This window comes from Emydura macquarii, unplaced genomic scaffold (genome assembly GCF_026122565.2).
Source record: "Emydura macquarii macquarii isolate MOO-44397 ecotype Brisbane River unplaced genomic scaffold, CSIRO-AGI_Emac_v2 contig_2156, whole genome shotgun sequence".
Classification (NCBI taxonomy): domain Eukaryota; kingdom Metazoa; phylum Chordata; order Testudines; family Chelidae; genus Emydura; species Emydura macquarii.
In genome coordinates, this window is record NW_027132293.1 from 244,346 (window position 1) to 264,669 (window position 20,324).

Here is a 20,324-nt window from a genome sequence, read left to right on the forward strand (position 1 = left end):
TCACACAGCAAGCCTCTGAGTGCAACCCTCTGGCCTCTGTGGGCTTCCCACTCCTCCTTTGCCCCTGGTCCTTGTGGGCGTCCCACTCCCCATTTTTCCCTAACTTTTGACTTGTGTCCTCTTTGCCCCTAACCCCTGCACTGTGCCCTCTTTGCCCCTAACTCCTGCAGAAACTGATACGCATGCATGGAGAGGCTGGTATTGCTGTTGCTCCCTGTTCCAATGCTGCTCCTCTGTGTATCCCTAGTGGGCTGTGAGAGGGGGAAGGAACAAGGAGCAAGTCAAGACTCCCTGCATCCAGGTCACTTTCCCCACCTGGACTGGCTACATAAGGGGAGGGCAGAAAGCAGCAGCTTCTGATGCTCGCCTCACAACACGGCCCAGTAAGTGACCTGGATGCAGGGAGCCCTGGCATTGCCCCTTGTTCCCCCGCTCCATCTCAGCCCCCTAGGGGTGCGTGGAGGAACTTTGGAGAGGTGTCACCGCTTATCCCCTCTCTCCCCACCCCCAAGTTCCTCCACTGGGGTCGGGGCTCACAGCCCCACGCCAGACTAGGATTCATAGCTTGCGACCCTTACATAACCTCTGAGGGGTTGTGACCCACCCCAGTTTGAGAACCAAAGGTCTAACAGAAACGCGTTGAAAAAATACAAGAATATCTGGTCACACTTGAAACTCTTGCATACCTTTGCAATTTAGTATGTATTAATCCCTGATATTTGTAAACTATGTTCTCCCTTCTTTATCTATTGAGCCATTTTTAATGCCTGATATGTCCCTTATGGGTTCTGTTTTTTGAATGTTTTTTCAGGTTTTGCAAATAAGAGGATATTCAATGGAACTGAAAACTGATCAAATGAAATACCTTTTAACACAACACATGATTAATGTGTGGAATTCACTGACAAGATATCACTGAAAACAAGAGCTCAACAGGATTTTTAAAAGGGTTGAGGATTTACATAATAAATTAGAACAACCACAGTGAGAGAAGGGGGAAAAAAAGGAGGTATCCCTGATGCTTTAGGGCCTTCACCAATCTCTGACTGGTGGGGATTAGGGAGAAGCTGCTCATCCGGCCTATTTATCCCACAACATCCACTACAGAGTTCTTGCATCTACCTCCGAGAAAGAGGCAACATACTGGATGAAATGCACAGCTGGTCTGATATGGAATGGCAATTCTTAAGTTCTGAGCACTCACATGGGGTGTTGCCAATCTTTATTAATAATGGTGCAAATATCCCCACCTTCATTTCCCCGATCAGGAGGTTCAAATCAGAGCTTGCAGCCCTAACTCACCTGGCAGGTCTAATATCTCAGTGAGACTGGCTGAAACCCAACCTGAGAATGTCACCTTTGCTGCTGTGCCTAACACACTGGGGCAGCCAATCCAGCCACAAAGTGGTTGGTCTAGTGCACACTATATAAGTCAAAAACTCCTCCCTGTGAGAGACATTTGACTGTTTCCATGTAAAGGCAGCTGGAGTCCGTGTGAGACTCCCATTCAGAACGGCTCTGCTGACTGTGATTCTGCAGACTATCTGGTTTCATTTGGCTATAAAGTAAGTTTTACTTTGCACTTGAGATAACTAGGCCATAAGATTCATTGAAAAAACAAACAAACATGGGGTTGCATGTGCCTCTGAGTTCTGAGAATGTAGACTCTATGCAATGTCGACAGCCGTGGGTGAGAACTACAGGTTCCAGTCTTAAGTTGCCCTGGGGATTCTCAGAAAATGGTGTCAATGGTTAGTGGTAGTGGCGCATAGGCACAGCAATTCAGCACCATTTACTGATCAGTTTCATTCCCAAATGAAATAGAGAGAGCACATACCAGAGGAATGGGCTGTACATATTTGGAGAAGAGGTGTAACTACTCGAATTCAGTTCCACAGAATTGGCATTCCTTCTGCATGTACTGTGCTCCAGTATAACTCTGCCTTCTCCTGTCAGATTCACCTGCAAACGTAGCTAGCACAAGCCCTTAACTGAGAGGACAATCTATCATTCCATAAAGCACATCTCTTGAATTTTTTCAGTTTTTTCAGTTCATAAAAAGCATCTAACACCCTGCTACCCAGCACCAGAGGAGCTGGTGAACAGTGACTGGACATCACAAAAACCACCACTTTTTCCAGACACACACATGAAATGGCGAAGCTAATAGTACAGCCTAGGAATGTAGCTCTGGTATTCTGCTGGAAACAGACCTTTCCTGCCCTTAATTAGAAGAGATCAAAGAATCATAGAAATGTAGAACTGGAAGAGCTCTTGAGAGGTCTAGTCCATCCCCCCATGCTAAGGTATATAAACATCAGCTGCCTGGCCACTGTGTTTCCACTGCAGGGCTGTCCACGCTCTCTGGCATGAGAGCCAAATATATTAGCCCAAAAAGCCGAGGGCTCCAAATCAGTGCTTGAGGACAGAGTCTCTGGCTTCTTTTGCTCCCTTTGCAGTGCTCAGGCAGTTGCCAATGGAGCAGAAATAATCCACAAGGCTCCTGCTGGGTGCAGCTACTTAGCTGCTCCTCCTGTTGGCCATTTGCAACATCTCAGGAAAGGGAAACTAGTTTTAGTTGCTTTGCTACTAGTATTCCCCACCAGCAGGCACAGAGCCAACTTATTCAGCTCCTATGCCTCCCTCCCCACGGTGCCCTGGGGTGCAGAAGGGTGGGCTGAGGGCAAGCAGGGATAGTGGCTGGTGTACGCAGCGCTGCAGTTGTTGTATGGTCTTTCGGGACCACAGTCAGTTGATACAAGTTAGATCATGGACTAACTACTGTGGTTGGTTCTCAGCTTTCCCTCCTCATCTGCCCTGGGTGCTGTCTGGGGTAAAGAAGCTGTCCTAAGCAAAGCCGTCTGAGCAACTTATCCTATTCACCTAGGCTTGCAGAGGTCAGTAGCAGTGTAGGCAAAGAAGCCAGACCTATTCTCTCTTCCCCTTTGATGCAGCAGATGGCTAGGGAGAGAATTGCTGAGCAGGTAAGGTAGGAATGGGACAGTGGCTGCTCACAACAAACCTACTTATGCATCTACACTGAGAGACAGTGGGAGGTGCTTTTCATAAAGTTAGAAGGGCCCACTGTGATCATCAATATAATACAAACCATGGGACTTCCCTGAATTAATTCCTGTTTGAACTACAGAAGATCTTTTAGAAGACTCATCCATCTTCCTGTAGTGACTACGACTGATGAAAACACTTCAGTTACAAAAAGAGTTACAGGACGTGTCTGGTAGGACACCTTCAATTCAGAATCAAATACGGAGTTTCCTAATACAGTCACCCTGAAAGGCCACAGGCTGGACACCCCTGTTCCAGTGCTTTCTTTTGCTTCATTTCCCTCAAGTTAAAACAAAGTGATTCCTGCCACACAAGCAGAACTTAGCTGTTTACTAAAACATTATTTCAAAAAGATTTGACTGGACAGGATTAATAGATTTTAAAGTCAGAAGGGGCCATCATGGTTATCTGAGTCTGGCCTCTGCAAAACACAGGCAGAGAATTTCACCCTGTGATTCAGGCATCCAACCCAATAACATGATTGAATAAAGACTTGTCTTTTAGAAAAAGACACCCAATATGGATTTAAAAACTCCAAGTGATGGCGATTCTAGAGCAAACCTTTGTATTCTGGTCCAATTATTAATTAAGTTCACTGTTCAAACTGTGCATTTTATTTCCAATTTAATTATTGCTGATTTCAATTTCCAGCCATTGGATCGTGTTACAATGATAAAGCCCTTTAAATAAGTTTCATGAAATGTTATGTTTCATAATATTAATGGTCCTTTTATCCATTACTGTTTATATTTTACAAAACAAAAGCAATGGGCCAGATTCAGAACTCCGTTACACCAAGGTAGAGTAGAACTTCAGAGTTACGAATACCAGAGTTACAAACTGACCGATCAACCATACATCTCATTTAGAATCAGAAGTACACAATCAGGCAGCAGCAGAGACCAAAAAAATATAATAAAAAATAAAATAAAATAAAATAAAATAAAAGCCAATACAATACAATACTGTGTTAAATGTAAACTACTAAAAAATAAAAAAAGTTTTGACAAGATAAGGAAACTCTTTCTGTGCTTTTTTAATTTAAATTAAGATGGATAAAAGCAGCATTTTTCTTCTGAATGGTAAAGTTTCAAAGCTGTATTAAGTCAATGTTCAGCTGTAAGCTTTTGAAAGAACAACCATAACGTTTTGTTCAGAAGGACAAACTTTTCTGAGTTACAAATAACCTCCATTCCTGAGGTGTTCGTAACTCTGAGGTCCTACACTAAAACTGGAATAAACTCACTGCCTCCCAGTGATTTCAATTTTACATTGGTATGACTGAGACCAGATTCTGCCCCAGATATACATATGGAAACAATGCAGATCCACAGGAGAGTAATGGTTCAGATTTTCATGCTCTTCTGAGCCTTCTGCTTTATTGTGTTGACATTCTGAGCAGCGCAGTATGGAGAGATTCAGCTGTAAAGTGCACCACTTTGAGGAACAAATGAAAAATCTAGATTACAGAGTGTGTTTTATATGTCTGAACCCAGCTCTGCACACTGCTTGTCTGATATGTGATTGGCTAATGATTCTATGATGTCAAGAAGGAGCGGCTGACTGAGGTATCGCAGGTTTGGCAACTTGGAGACCTTCAGGGAAAACAGAAACAAACAAAAAAATACACAAAAAAGAAAAAAATTAAAACCATAGTTTAAATATCACTGTTTAATCCCAACCAACCCAGACTAGACATATACATGTTAATGAAATCCAGGGATGTTCCATTGTTTCGAATATTGTAATGTTACTATTCAAATGACAAACACACAGAACTAGGCTGCAAAGCCCCTTGAAAATCACCACAACTGTTGTTTCTATAGCCCAGTAAAATAATAATTCTCCTCCCTTGTCTTCTGGTTTCAGAACGCTCTTGCTATGGGATGGAGTTAAAGCTATGTCAGGAAATCTGAACGCATCATCTCTCCACGAGAGTGACAATAATTATTCGTAATAATGATTCCACAATTAATATACAGGATGCAAACTAATGCAAGCTAAAAGATACCGTAGGCATCTAAACAGCTTTGAAATTCATGCCCTTTGAACTGGCAGCTCAAGATTATCTACTCTGTTCTGCTGTGCCCACGAGAAATAGCTCAAAGGACTGCACTATTTAGTGCATATGATATTTTTGCTGGGATCTTTCAAGCAGTTAAAGGATGACATGAGAAACAATAATCAACATGTGCCTTAAAGGTCTTAGCTAATCAATTGCGCTATAATAATGTTTGTGTTCTGACAGCATCAGACTGAATGGAGACTTTGCAGAAACACAAGTTTTCTCTGCAGAGCCATTTTTTGATTTTGAGAAACATCCCTATTTTACCTCATATTTTAGCCCAGTAAGTGGAGAATATTTGAAACATCTTTTTTTAATTGTTGAATAATATTTTCTCCTTATCTTTGTAGATCTAATGTCTGTGGTGAAGAAACAAAGGCATTTTGTGCATCTAGTATAAAAGTGAAATGAAGTAGAAGAATCAGGCCACTTCTGGAAAGAGATCAGCACACAAAGTTATATGTCCAAAATAAGGGGCAGCAGACATTGTGCAGGGGAGGGAAGGATAGATCCCATTAACATTAGTGAGAATTAGGCACCTGCATTCAGAAGCAGAGATTGCATTGAGATAGGATTAAGACCAAGAGCAAATACACAGAACTGACAGAGAATAAACAAAAAAGTAAAAGCTGGAGTTTTATTAGGCATTTGTATAAAACTGACACACACTGGGACACTAATATATAACTTTGCCCAAAAGATTACAACAATATAGATCTCTCTTCAGTTAATCTTTTTGTCTCTGGGAAATTCTAAAATTCGGAATATTGAATAGCAATCCTTAACCAGTCAACAGAGCTGAAGGAGACTGTAATGGCCACAAATTCATATAATGCTAGGCAAAAAGTTACATACCAAAACCTCCCAAACACAACATAAACATTATATCATTTGGATCTCTTGAAAGCTGCAGATATTCTCTTTCCCCTACACTCAGTCTTTCAATGACTTTCTTTGATGAGACTGTCGTAGAATCAAGCAGTTTTTAATTTACAGAACCAGAATGAAAAGGACAAAATTAGCAAAGATGACAGAAATTAAACAAAATGTCACACCTTAAACATTTTCTGAAATGTTGCACTATTGTTCATTTTTCTAGTCACACTGCAACACTGCACTCAGACATTAGTTTCAAGTTACTTGTTACTGATCAGCTCTACCACAAGGAAGTCAAGGTCACAACACTGCATTAAAATAAGACATTTTGCACAGCAGCCACTTTATGACTGCCAGAGCCTATCTGTACAATCTCATTCCAAATGGAAATGCAGAACGTGGAATGCTGAATTCATTCGGTTAATTCTAGCATGGCTTACATCCTTTCAAATTCCTAAATACTTCTGTATTCTTTTCAGAGATCAAACTTTTTAAATATTAATTGCATGCAGTGGTCCATAGTATCCCTTTGGTCTTTTGTTTTTCCCTGATATTTTTTGAATGGAAAGAATGCAAAGATTACAGAAACAAAAAGACCCCCTATTTTGGGCCTGACAGTACCTACAGCAAATATGCACCTACTTCACAAGGGCAAACAAGGTGCACTTAGTGGACAGAAAGGATAACCAAGTGTTAGGGTGCCACCGTAGCACTTGGGAAACCCAAGTTCAGTTCCCTGTTTGGCTATCAATTTCTTGTGTGACTGTGTAAGTCCCTCAGGGCCGATTTTCAAAGACATTTAGGTGCCTAAAGATGCAAATGGCAAATCCACAAAGGGATTTAGGTGCCTAACTGCCATTCTAGATGCTTAAATAAAAAATTTGAGCACCTCTGAAATCCCCTGCTCAGCTGCTGCCTATCCTCGCAGGTGCCCAAATTCTCTAGGTACCTAAGTTTTGCTAATAAAGTTCCCTAGGTGCCTGTTTCTACCAGTGGGCATTTTCAAAAGCACCTAAATAGGTTAGGTGCCATTGGTTTCAATAGCAGTTATAGGCCTAATGTGCTCAGGCAGTTTTGAAAATCCTATTAGGTGCCTATCTGCATCTTTAGGTGCTTAAATACCTTTGTACATCTGCTCCTTAGTCTCTTGGGGAAAGATCGACAAAGGGACTTTTAGGCACCCTGCCTCCCAGTGGAATCCTTAGTCCGGAGTTAGGCGCCCAGGCTCTCTATAAAATGCCTGGGGAGAGTGTGGCACCTAAGAATGGGATTCATAGAAGGCAGACAGCTGAGCGAGGAGCCTTGCTAAACCTGTCAGCAGGAAACGGCAACATAGTTAATTGCCTAGCTCCAAGCCAGAGGGGGGTGCCTAGCTGCATTTGGGATTCTCAGCTGTGAATCCTCTCTTGCAGTTAGGTGTCTTTGCCAGGCCAGCCCCTTCTCATGGAAAAGGAGCAAGAGAAACTAATCATAGCCATTAGCCCACAGACTGGGGCACACAGCCGGGATACAGGAGACCAGTTTTCAGGCTGCTGCTCTGCCTGATTCAGAGCAGGTTCATGGACTTGATTTTCCCATATGCCGAGTGCCCTAACCACTGGGTTATTCTGGGGTGAGTGTGCTACAACCTGTCCTGTTGGAGATGTTCCACTTTATATAAAGATGAATTATTCATTGGCACAGGAAATTTAGGGTCTTCTGTGTCCCAGGTCAGTGCCTTAACCACTGAGCTACTGCTCTCTCTGCTCTAATGAAGAGTTAATTATTTAATACAAAGTGGAACAACTTCAACAGGAGATACTAAGCAAGCCCCATCCCAGAGCAGCGAACAGCTCGATGATTAGGACATGCCCACAGCACGTGTGGGCCTTGAACATCAGAGTTCAAGTCCCGGATCCTAACCAGGCAGAGAAGGGATTTGAAAACAAATCTTCTCCATCCCAGCTGAGTGCTCCCAACTCTGGACATTGGAAGCCTGCACACAGAGCCACAAATATTCCTGCTCTGGTGGCACCTGGCTGTCCTCTGTGCAGCTGAGACATGCTCAGAGCATGCCTACCAGATTGGGCCCTGCAGGGGAATGCCTAGTTTGTGAATCCACCAGGGTTTAAGTGTGAGCCAGGGCTCTCAGCAGATCGGTGATTTCAGTGCTTTGGTGCATGCCTTCTGGCAGAAACTTAGGTGCCTACAGTGTAGACGAGTGGGGGTTGAGGATCTCAGTGGCACCTAAAAGATGGACTTTGCCATCTGCAGCAGGAATTAGGTGCTTAATTCCCTTTGTGGATCTAGCTCTCTGTGCTTCGTTTCCCATTTATGAACTGGAGTTTACAGTGCTTCCTTACCTCAGGGGCTGTTGTGAGGATAAACACTGAAGACTGTTAGGAACTCAGCTACTAGCCTGACAGGAGCCATATAAATATGGTAGATTAGGCATGAGCACTGCAATTTGGTATGTAGCTGAATGCATGCTTACCTAGCCTCAGGCAAGTCAAACTTACGGGGGGAGGGGTTGCATGCTTATGCTTGTTTGTATATGGATAAAATCGGTATATGTTTAATGCTTATCTAGCTGCTGAAAATCAGGCCTTTCTAGCTAATGTTATCAATCACAACATCCAGACTATCCTACCTGAGAAACCTGCATCCCCAGAACTCTTCCCTCATTCAAGGAATTTGGCTAAGGCTGTGGAAAGATCCACACCCTCCCCCAGTCTCAGATTGGAACAGGCATAGTGACGCTGAGCACCGTAGTGCCTAACTTTTGGGCACCTAGAAAATCACTGTGATTCACAAAGCCTGAGTCAGGCGCCCAGGATCCCTACATGACAAGTGGGGAGATCTAGGTGACTAAGAGCAGGATCCACCAAAGGCATCATGTTGATCAAGAAGCTGTTTAAACTAGCCAATGGGAGATAGTGAGAGATAGTGAGCCCCACCCCTCTCACAAAGTTAGGCACTTAAGTCCAGGCTGCAGGGAGGTGCTAACGATCCACAGCCAGGAACCTTCTTCTGGACTCAGGGATCTAAGCTGTTTTTTGTAAGACACAAAGGAGGAGGGGCCCACCTTGTAACTTTTAGCCCAGTGGTTAGCACACTCAGCTGGTATGTGGTTCAACTCCTGCCTCAGGCAGAAGGAGAGAAAGGATGTGAACAAGGGTCTCCCATCTTTCAGGCACAGGCTCTAACTACTAGGCTCTGGGACATTCCTCAGTTTCTCCTGATAAAGCTATTCCACTCTGGATAAACAATTAAAGAATCACTAGAGCAGGGGGACTGGACCATGGGTCACCTCCCCAATCAGTGCCCTACCTGCTAGGCAACAGAGTCATGTTCACTTTCTCCCTGCCAATGACTCTTAGATCCAGGTGACTCACAATCTTTTCAGAACTCTTGTATTGCAGCACACTCCCCTCCATGTGGTGCATCACCCATTAGCAGATGCAGCGTACTCCTTCCATTGTGTCCAGCCATCTCTGCTGCCCCTGCTCTTTTCCCTGCGTCCAGACACAAGGTCTAGGTAAGTACTGAATGACTGTGCATGGGCTGGGGCCTTAGGGTCCCCTACTCCCCCAGTCTTGCCAACTCTCAGGATTTTGTTACAAAGTCTAAGGGGATGGAGGTGTGAGGTAACAAGCAGTGTGAATGTGCACTGAAGAATAGCATGCTTGTTACTCCATGAGTTCTTTACACAGGAAATGTGACCGACCACTCCTCTGTAGGCAGGGCTAGGGTTTGTAGGCTTGTTGGAAATAGTCTGTTTTAATGGGAGGGACTTGAAGGAGACGATGGTGGAGGTCCTGCAGAGCAGGTCAGGGAGGGGGCTCTGTGTGTAGGAAGCCATGTGGAGCAAGCCATGGAGGTGGGCGTGGGAAAAGGAAATCAAGGGCTTAGTGAATCAGGCAATTTGATCACAGTGGGGAAGAGCAGAGAGATCTCTGGGCATATGTGGGAACCAGGCTGTGCACGGGGCTTGGCTTTGCTGTAGAAGTGGAGAGGAAAGCCAGTCAAAGGATGAGAAGGGGCTGGCTGCTATCAGCATGACAGGCAAGGAGAGCAGCATTTTGGATGGACATGGGAGTCAGGAAGGCCAGGCAGGAAGCTGTTGCAGAAGTTAAGATGAGAGATGACAATAGCAAGAATGGAACCCTGTAGATTTCAAGATGGGAACGAAGAGGGATGAGCAGGTTTTAGAGATGCTGTCAGGCAATCTAGCAGGATTTAATGCTAGCATCAATTTGGGGTGGAGTGGAGGGACAGAGAAGAGCAATCCAAAGTAACATGAGGGATGAGACACTGCAGCAGAAAGAGACAGCAACCTTGACAGCAAAGGGAAGAAGAGAGGAAGACTTCAGGAGGAAGGGAAGGAGCTCAGTTTTAGTTATGCAGAATTTGCTGACAGCTGGAAACTCAGCAAGGTATGGCAGAGAGGTAATCAGAAATAATGGACAGGGCAGAGCTCAGGAGTGGAGAAATGAATGTGTGAATCTTCACCAGCGAGGCAACAGCTAAAGTTGTGTAAGCAGATAACGTTGTACACAGAAAGGAAGTAAGAAGAGAAGAGGGGGCCAAGAATGTAGTCCTGAGAGATCCTGAAATAGAGACAGAGTCCACAAAATAGCCACTGAAAGAGTGGTTGGAGGAGTAAGGTGAGAAATGGAAGAGCACCAAGTCCAAAGTCATGTCTACATGGGCAAATTGCATTGGTTTAAGTTAAATTAATGCAAACCCTTATGTAGGCATCCTTGTTCCAGTTTAATAGTGTCTTATTTTGGCTGAACTAAGCCTGCTCCTACTCAGTTTATTAGAATTAAAAAAAGCCACTCAATCTGAAATAATAGTGTCCATACAGGGTAAACTATCTACTGAAATTCACACCATCATGTAGATTTTCTCATATAGACAAACCCTATGGAGCCAAGGAAGGAGAATCAAGGAGGAGGGACTGGATCAATTGAGTTAATAGTGGTGGTAAATCTGAGGAAGAGGAGAGAGTAGTGGCCTTGGGATTTGGCCAGGAAGAGGTCATTGGTGACTTTGTTGCAGGCATCCAGTGGAGGACACATGCCAGACTGCACTGGATTAAGGATGAAGATGGAGAAGAGGATGATGAGACAAGAAGTAAACCATGTGTTTCAACAGTTGGAAGGCAAAAGGAAAGAGGGAGATGGGACAGCAGTTGGAGAAGTGTAGGAGGGAATCGAGGGTGTTTTTTAACAATAAAGGAGATGGTATGTTGGAGACAGAGTGGTTGAGGGGGAAGTAGAAAGATGAGGTCAGTGAGGGAGGTCTGCCTTTGAGAAAGGAGTAGGTCAAAGGTGCTGGGTGCGGGGTTGAAGAACAAAAGCAGGAGATGTATAGCTTAGCTGAAGATTGGGATGTATGGAGAGATGGTGCAGGATGGGAACAAATGAGGGGGAAAAGTAGAAATGGAAGCTCACGCCAAATAGCATCTGGTTTCTTCTTAAAAAAAATAAAGACAAGCTCTTCAGTAGAGAAAGGCAGTGAGTGCACGGCTAGAATCAAAGGTAGAGAAGAATTAATGCAGTACAGGCATTTCCATTCTAACCCTGTTCCCATTTGCTCCTAACTTTTTAAAAACATTCACCTTTCAGGCTAGGGTCTGCTCTATCTCTGGGTGATTGGGGTTCTTTGTTTGGACAATGTACTGGGTAACAATATTCCTGTCAATAAAGGACCACATATCATGTGACACAAACTAAGTAACGACCAGGTGGATTTGAATTTCAGTTTTTTGATGTTTTTATCACTATTTTATACAATAATCCATATTTAAGTTTCACAAACATGGAGGCTGCAAAAGACCCAGCCAGACCATGATTATGCTTTATGAAATCATGAAATATTATTACCACTACCACCGAGGCAGTAATTTCTTTACTAGAAAACTGAGCATCACATTTATAACGACTGCCAAAGAGGAAGAGAAACTTGAGCATACATATCTTGTCATACATATCAGAACCCAGCACTAGTACAGCACGGAAGGGCTAACATCTGAGAAAGAAAAGGACAAGGATAGTTCTGAATATCTGCTCTGTGTTGGTGAGTCTTCATATCTCCAAAAAGCTGCTCTTTCAGATTAAAAAAAAGAGGAAGAAAGCAAGTATTGTCCCCAATATGCCTGTCAGAAACAATGCCAAGTTATAAGCATAGCAAGCTGTCCTGCAGAGGAAGAAGAATGAAATGAAGACCCAGATTAAGCTGCTCTCAGCCATGGGAGTGACAGAGGGCAGCAGATTCCCAGAACCCCAGAAAAGATCCAACCAACCTTGGTGAATTGGTGAACGATGATATGCAGGCAGTGCTTCTTCATGTCCAGAGCCTGTGTCTTGTCAGCTGCCTCTAAAATCTGGAGCAGAACAAAGTTAAGATTCTCTTCTCTTTCTCCTTTGTTCTGATAAAAGTCTAACTCACACACAAGTGCTGTTTTTATGCAAAGAAGGTAATTTCCCTAGACATGAGGTTGCCACTGGTTTTCCACTCTGAACTGGATTTTGGACCTTTTTTAAATTCCTCAAAAATAATCTTTGTATTTAAATATTGTGTGCAGTTCTTGTCAGAAGATAATTTTTAATGGAAATGTGGAGGTGATTCTGACTGTCCATGGAACCAGATTCTCTCAGGTGCAACAACCAAGGGAAGGATATACCCTAGGCTGTGGAGGCAGAGAAGTCAACATAGAAGGGGGCACTGCTAACTTTACACTAGCTGAAGATTCCCTCCACCAGGGAGATTCTCAGTTGGCTGGATTTTGGCTCTTTTGCACCACCTGAGCAGCACAAATGAGCTGGACCAGGACAGAGGATCTGGTCCTTGAGCTTTAGGAAAAAAGAGTTTACTTATGTAACTGCTGTTCATTGAAAGTTGCCTCTATGCATTCACATTTGGGGGTTTGACACCGCCAATTATGTGCTGATGGAACCTCTACCAAGCCAGTGTCCACTGTGTCTGCATGAGTACCCCCTGCTGACACTGATGTTCAACGTCTAACCCTTTGTAAGCCCTCAGTGCTTTTGGCAGGCTGATGGAGAATACTGTATTGTAAATACTTTCCTCCTGTGCAAAACTTCCTGCATTTCCTCTGTTATTACTTTATGCCTGTGAAAGCAGGTGCCCTCCAAATCAAGAGTCATGTATCAAGGCTTGTTTACATGGGCACCTAATTCACAGCAAGCTGGGGTGAAAATATACCCCACACTAGCGTGCCATGCACTAAAAGTTCCCTATTGCACTTTAATCTATTCCTGTTTTAAGTGGGGTAGTTCAAAGCGTACTAGGGAAGGGAACTTCTGCCGCCGAAACCCCGCCGCCGTCTGCTCATTTTCGGCGGCGGGGGAGTTCGGAGGCGGTCATTGGTCCACGGCACTCCGCGGACACTGTAAAACCGCGCCGCAGGATCCACAGGAATACTTAGTGAGTGGCACCCTAGTACAGGGTAGATTTTCATCCCAGCTTGCTGAGAACTAAATGTTCATGTACATAAACCTTCAGTCTCTTTGTAATAGGAAGGGGGATGATGATCCCATACTGATCATCCTCGTTTTGAAGGTTCTGATGTGTCTGATCAGTATTCTCATAGACTCATAGACTTTATGGTCACAAGGGACAATTGTGATCATCTAGTCAGACCTCCTGCACAACGCAGGCCACAGAACCTCACCCACCCACTCCTATAATAGACTCCTAATCTAAGACTGAGTTACTGAAGTCCTCAAATAATGTTTTAAAGATTTCAAGGAACAGAGAATCCATCAGAGAATCCACCAGCAAGTGACCCGTGCCTCATGCTGCAGAGGAAGGTGAAAAAACCCCAGGGCCTCTGCCAATCTGCCCTGGAGGGATAATTCCTTCCTGACCCCAAATATGATGATCAGCTAAGCCCTGAGCATGTGTGCAAGATTCAACAGCCAGACACATGGAAAGAGTTCTGTGTAGTAAGAACCCACCCCACTTACCATCCCATCACAGGCCATTAGACATATTTACTGCTAGTAGTTAAAGATCAGTTAATTGTCAAATTAGGCTGTCCCTTCATACCAACTTAAACTTATTAAAGCTCCATACACTTATTAAGCTCGGTCTTGAAGCCAGCTAGGTTTTTTGCCCCCACTGCTTCTGAGGTCTTGGATCAGGCAAAGGCCATCCACCTTCCTAGAGATCAAGGAAGACCTCAAGTAGAAACCCAGAATTCCTGAGGGACCTCTTCTATGGCTTGTTTGGTCAGGGTAGGTTGACTTCTTCCCAGAATGAACTCTTGTGCAAAGGATTTGTGAAGAGGAATTGAGAAGGCGGCTGGGAAGCAGGCTGGTGAGGAACTATATGGAGTAACCTTGATGAATGTTCCAGTCTGATGTGATTTCAGACTTAGCTTTGTATAATCTCATTAGCCAGTCTCGAAAGGATGTGGAGGTGGTAGATGAGAAGAGTGGTCAGAAAACTGGAATGGGGCTCCCAACTGAGGTGTCAAACATGGGGTCTGGAGACCAACGATACAAGGTGACTGCTAGAACTGGTATGATTCAGTTTCAGTCTCTCCTGCTTCTTAAAGGAACAGATGGGATGAAATGAGTGTTGTGGGTGACGCATGCTGAGTTTCCATAGATTCATGCAAAGGAGGAGAGTCTTGGGTTCTGGAAGGCTATGTAAGTTTCTTTCTTTCCCTAACTGCTAATAGCATAGAAAAGACCAAGGGCCATTGCCTTTCTTGATTTAAGCCTCTACAGTTTTGTTTATTTTTTCACTAAAATGGCATAATTTCTCTATTTACCTTTGTGATTCTGGGGCAAGGTCAGAGGAACTAATTCATTAATATCTCTGTGGCCATGGCTCTGCTGCAAGGGGCAGAGGTATCACAGGCTGCATGGAGGGAATGACAGGCCATACTTATGCTTCAGTGGCAAGATCATTTGCTATCTTACTCTGATCTTCAGGATTCAAATCCGGAACAATAGCATCCCAGAGGGTAAACTGTTAGGGTCCCATCACTGCCTAGTAACTGGCAATACACATGGATCAAAATGAATATGATTTCCTACTGGGTGAGGAAATTCTGTGCCCATCCTTATCTAGGGAGCAGAAGGACTAAATTTATACCCTTTGTTTTTTCTAATGCAGCAGAGACCACACAGGAGTTAGCACTTGGATGTTGCAGGAAGTAAGAAGAGTCCTGTGCTGGCATCAGATACATTCTGTCTAGGGTGACCAGATGTCCTGATTTTATAGGGGCAGTCCTGATATTCGGGGCTTTTTCTTATATCGGTGCCTATTACCGCCCACCCCTTTTCCCGATTTTTCATACTTGCCATATGGTTACCCTAATTCTGTCTGCTCTTCTGGAGACTGCTGATGAAGACTACGGAGTCAGTCCAATACTCTTAGCTGGGTCTCACAGTCCCTTACTGGTTAGAAGAGAGATCCTCTCCTTTGGTTTAGATGGAAGGATGTCAAACAGAGGATCTGTCATTTCCATAAGGACCAAAGCAGTCTCCATCTGAAGTGCACAAGCTATTCTGTTCCATAGCTGTTGAAACTGATTACATTTGTCCAGTGTAGCTACTTCTGAGGAACAAATATCATCGGTGGTAACAACACCTAGAGGTACTCCCTCATAAGATGTATCAGCATTGCCATTCCCACTGGTATCAGAGGGTGGTGGCACTAGATCACAGGTCCTCACTGGCAGGCTAGAAAGTGCAGGTGCCGGTTTTATTAAACACTGGTGTGCTGGGGCCAGAAATGACACTGACAGCATTTGAAACTGAATCAGAGAGGTCTGGTCTGATGCCAATGCTGTGGGGAGAGGACTTATTAGTCTAGTTCAAGCACCACCAAGTAGTGCCCTTAAGGCTGTGTGAAGGGAAGGCTGCAGCGACATCTGTGAACTCCTGATACCACGGAGGATGGAGTGCTCTGTGGAACTGAAGAGGTGTATGAAGGCTGGTGGTGCACGAGCTGTCTCAGAGGGCGTCCGGGTGAAGCCAAAAGGAGACCCTGGTCATCACTGAACAGGAGTTCCAGAAATAAATCAGGAGACAGTTCCAAAGCCAAACTGTGCACACGTGAAGCAAAAATCTGTGCACATGTGAAGCAAAAAAAAAATGGGGGCTAGCTGACTAGTCTTGGCAAAACTGACAGATTACAGGGAACATGAACTGGGGAAGCCTGCAGCTGTTGCAGGGCCAGTGACAGCTGAGGAGCTGAGACCTTCTCCAAAATCAGCCCTAGGGAATTTTCATGAGCTTTCTTCTTTCCTTCAAGACTTCATCAGAACCAGACCTATGCTTTCCTTCCCTTGTTTCTTATGTGCAGGCTGTTCCCAAGAGGATAGAGTAGCAGGTGCCACAGCAGGATCGTCAGTAGCTGAGGCTGTCCTCTCAATAAAAGGGGCCAGAGACTAATACCATTTGAGGAGTCGAACTTATCTGCCTCACCAGTGCCAATGCAGATGGAGCTGAGGACACCTGACAATGCTTGACAGGAGAGGTCAGTGCTGCTGAGGCACAGACCTGCCACTTGAACCCTTGTTAGAGGCCTGAATCGAGGCATTTAGTAGTAGTGGGCTTTCTGTGCCAATGAGGATCATTATGGGCCCAGATTTTATTGCTTTGACAGCCTGATACCAGGGCTGTGCTGCCAGAGTGTCACTGGTAAGAAAGGCAGATGGGCCTATAGACTCAATTGCTGATCATGGCATGCTCTGGGCATGAATGCCCAACAAACGGAGCACTGCGATGGAGTGCGAGCTTCACCTAAGCACACCCGACATGAAACATACATGTCTGATTTCAGGTAGACTGCCAGACAAGTGGTGCGTCTCTTACAGCCTTTATAGGGCTCTATTCTTGCACCTTTGTAGGGCCCAACACCAGATCAATCTCCTAGTTTAATTAAAAAATAAATAAAAAGAGATGTAAAGTGAATAAAAGAAAATTCAGGGGTCAAAGGTGGTCTACTAAATAGTTAGACAGAAAGTTAGAGACAGCGAGGATCTAAAGCTCTGCACAGCAGAGAAGAAGGAAATGAGGACACTGGGGTCTGCACTCCTTTATATAGGTTTAGTCATCGAGCACCAACATCACTGGGGGGCCTTCTACAGCCCCACTGGATACAGCTGTAGTAGAGGTTCCATGTACTTGAAGTCAGAGGATGTCAGACCTGCAAGTAGAAGCCTCTGAAGAACAACACAGGTATTAATTATTCTAAAAAAATCTTAATACGTTTTCCTCAGGTCCCATCTGTAAAAGAGCTTGGCCTAGAAACATCAAATGTTTTATATTCAAGAAACTTATTCCTAAGATCTAATGTATAGGAGATGTTTGGAGAGGACATGGCAGTGACATTGAAGAGCTTTAAATGAGAATGGTGGCAGGAAGAGATAACTGAGGTAAGGTTTTCCATAGTCCCATAACTCATCCCCATGCTTTCAAATGCTGCCCATTCTTATTTACAAATTCAATCTCAATTCCTTGGCATGCTAATGTTTTTCCACCCAAAAACTACAGTATCTCCACAATCTTAACTGCAGTTTAGCCAAGTAATTTTGTCTGGGAATGTGAGTAAATCACAGACCATTCAGGCTGGTGTTGATGGACCCTTTGAATTTCTTGAATATTTACAGTATTTAAGACTACCATTAACTAACTAAAATGAGTCAGGGACAATTACCTGGAGCACATTTTCCACTGTAACATTCATTTCCAGGTTCTGCTTGCAGTATGCTTGAAGTCTGTTGTTGTAGAAACCATAATAATAAGGGGCAGCAAAGAGGTAGCTATAAAGCTAGTCAAGGAGAACAAATTTGTGTTCCAAGTTGCAAATAATACCAAGGCACCATAAATACAAATGGAAGGGTAGTATGAATGTGATACAATATTATTTTAGGGCTGGATTGAATAGACACATCATTAAGTACACACAGGGAAAATAGAAAACTGCTGGAAATAATGGTGAAATGTAAAGGGATTTCTCCAATTCTGTACAAATCCTGGTGCATTTTATCAAAGTCTGTTGCATTTCTCAAGGCTTCTTAGTGTTTTCTATTCAACCTGCACTCTGAAAGGGCAAACAAACTTTATTTCACAAAGTTGGTTCTTTTTTCTGTTGATGAATTATTAATGAACAGCTTGATTTGAGGAACTAACCTTTATAAAGTACTTCCAACTTAACAGTGTCATTTAATAAATTCTGTATTTTTATGATACAAAGCTTAAATTTGTTTTCTGCAAACATCTGTTCCAAAAAACTCAAACTTTGCTTGTGTAAATGTTCATAAAACTGAAGAAAAAGGGTAGGAACACAGGTGAACTGAAACGCACCTTGGTCACAAAAGTGTTGCTAGATCACATGATGTTGAGGCTGAGATTGGAGCCAATCTTACGATTACATGAGAATCTCCAGCTCTCCCATGAATATCAGTTCACCCAGGGGAAAACATCCTTTGATTGGCTGCCCTCCCTACTTCTCCACCTTTTAGGGAAGAGCAGCCAATCAGGGTTGCTGCAGGAGGCAGGCAGGGCTGTTCCTCCCAGGAGCCCAAAGGAGGGTTTTTTTGGAGGGGAGGCAGGGGGGAAGAGCAACTGAAAGCATTCTCACAGGAAGGGAGAAGGGAGCAGAGAGAGCCTAGCAGCTCTGATTCCTCCTTGCCCCCTCCTTGTAGTGAGAGCAGCAGAATAAGGACAGTGGATTTCAAAAGAGTAGACTTTAACAGACTCAGAGAACTGGTGTGTACAGTCCCATGGGAAGAAAATCAAAGGGAAAAAGCAGTTCAGAACAGCTGGCAGTTTCTCAAAGAAACAATATTAAAGGCACAACTGAAAACTACCATGATGCAAAGGAAACATAGGAAGAATAATAAGCCAATATGGCTCCATCAGGATTTTTTAATGATCTGAAAATCAAAAAAGAAACCTACAAGTAGTGGAAACAGACAAATTGCTAAGAAGGAGTACAAAAGAATAACACAAACATGCAGGGACAAAATCAGATAAGCTAAGGCAAAAAATGAGTTACAATTGGCAAGGGACATAAAAGAGAATAAGAGGATACTGCCAACCAAAATTCCCTGGCTCCGGAGCCCTGGGTGTGCACACACCTAAGTGGAATGCATGGCAAAGCAGCTAGGGCTCTGAGCATCTTCTTAGCTGTGACGGCAGTGTCAGGATTTAATCAGCTTTGGGCATGCCTATCAGCAGAAATGTAGGTGCCTTTGGGGATTTAGGCACCTATCAGGTTAGGTGGCAGCTGAGCGGTGATTTTGTGAATGTCAGTGATGTCTAAGGAGACAGTTAAGTACCTGTGTCTCTGTGACTCCTACCCTCATTGCCTAAGACAGGTCAGCCCTTTCACACAAACAACCCAAGACAGAGCCTGCTCACATTACAGCCAATAGCCTAGCAGTTAGCATGTTCACCTGGACTGTAGGAGACTCAGATTCAAACCCTGCTCTGGATCAGGGACCTGAATCCCAATTTCCCACATCCCAAGTGAATACCCTAAGTGCCAACTATTGGATATTCTAGGGTGGGGATTACCCAGTCTGCCCTGTTGGATCTGTTCCGCTTTATGTAATTAAATATTCACTAGACAGGAAAAGAGGGAAATTGACTATAGATGAGTGGTTTGGGCACTCACATGGGATGTGGGAAAGCCAGATTCAAGTCCCTGCTAGTTATAATTAAGGCTATGATTTTGTCACGATGGTCACAGAAAACATGAATTTGAATAAAGTCCATCAAATGCCTCCCCAAACCAAGTGAAATGTCCCCAAACCAAGTGGTGTTGCAAACTTGTGCACAGGGTCACAGCACCACTCAGGTTTGGTCCATTCACCCCTCCATTTCCAGCAGCACAGACTCACCAAACCTGCGAAGCATCATGACCCCATCTGCTAGGTTGCAATACCTGGAGTGGGTAGCTGAGCCCAGCCCCACAGGACAGGAGCTGTTATTGTGGGGTGAGAGTAGGTTCATTCTCCAACACCTCTCCACTTCCCTCTTTCTGCGACATATTGTTTTCCAGCACCTCTCCCATGGAATGTATTTAAAAATTCCATGACAAAATCATAACCCTAGTTGTAGTTTTAACTCATCAGAACTGTTTCATGTCCAGTATAAGGGCCTGGTTCTCCACTCCCTTATAATGAAGGCATTTATGGCAATGCAAAGTGGGTGTAATATAGTACTATTCTGGTCTGGCAGATTTTTTTCCACTCACTTTGCACAGGTGTACCTGATGATACCAGGTGCAAGACATGGCAGAATTAGGCCCAACACATCAAATTAACGCATCCATAGCAAAA

General features: G+C 43.9%; 1 protein-coding gene across 8 annotated transcripts in view; it reads right to left on the reverse strand.

The window, feature by feature from the left end:
- Window positions 1-3,675: 3,675 nt before the first annotated feature.
- Window positions 3,676-20,324, reverse strand: part of LZTR1 (leucine zipper like post translational regulator 1) — a 116,738-nt gene continuing 100,089 nt past the window's right edge. The window contains exons 17-19 of one of the 8 annotated variants that reach the window (XM_067558610.1): window positions 17,693-17,798; window positions 12,297-12,377; window positions 3,676-4,661 (exon numbers count right to left, since the gene is read on the reverse strand). In XM_067558610.1, coding sequence (XP_067414711.1) covers window positions 4,545-4,661; window positions 12,297-12,377; window positions 17,693-17,798 — 304 coding nt within the window. In that variant the 3' untranslated portion in view covers window positions 3,676-4,544. Of the gene's footprint in view, window positions 4,662-11,446; window positions 12,191-12,296; window positions 12,378-15,585; window positions 16,100-16,888; window positions 17,197-17,692; window positions 17,799-18,321; window positions 19,300-20,324 lie in introns of those variants that run through there. The other 7 variants (XM_067558613.1, XM_067558612.1, XM_067558611.1 and 4 more) reach the window with 7 other exon arrangements.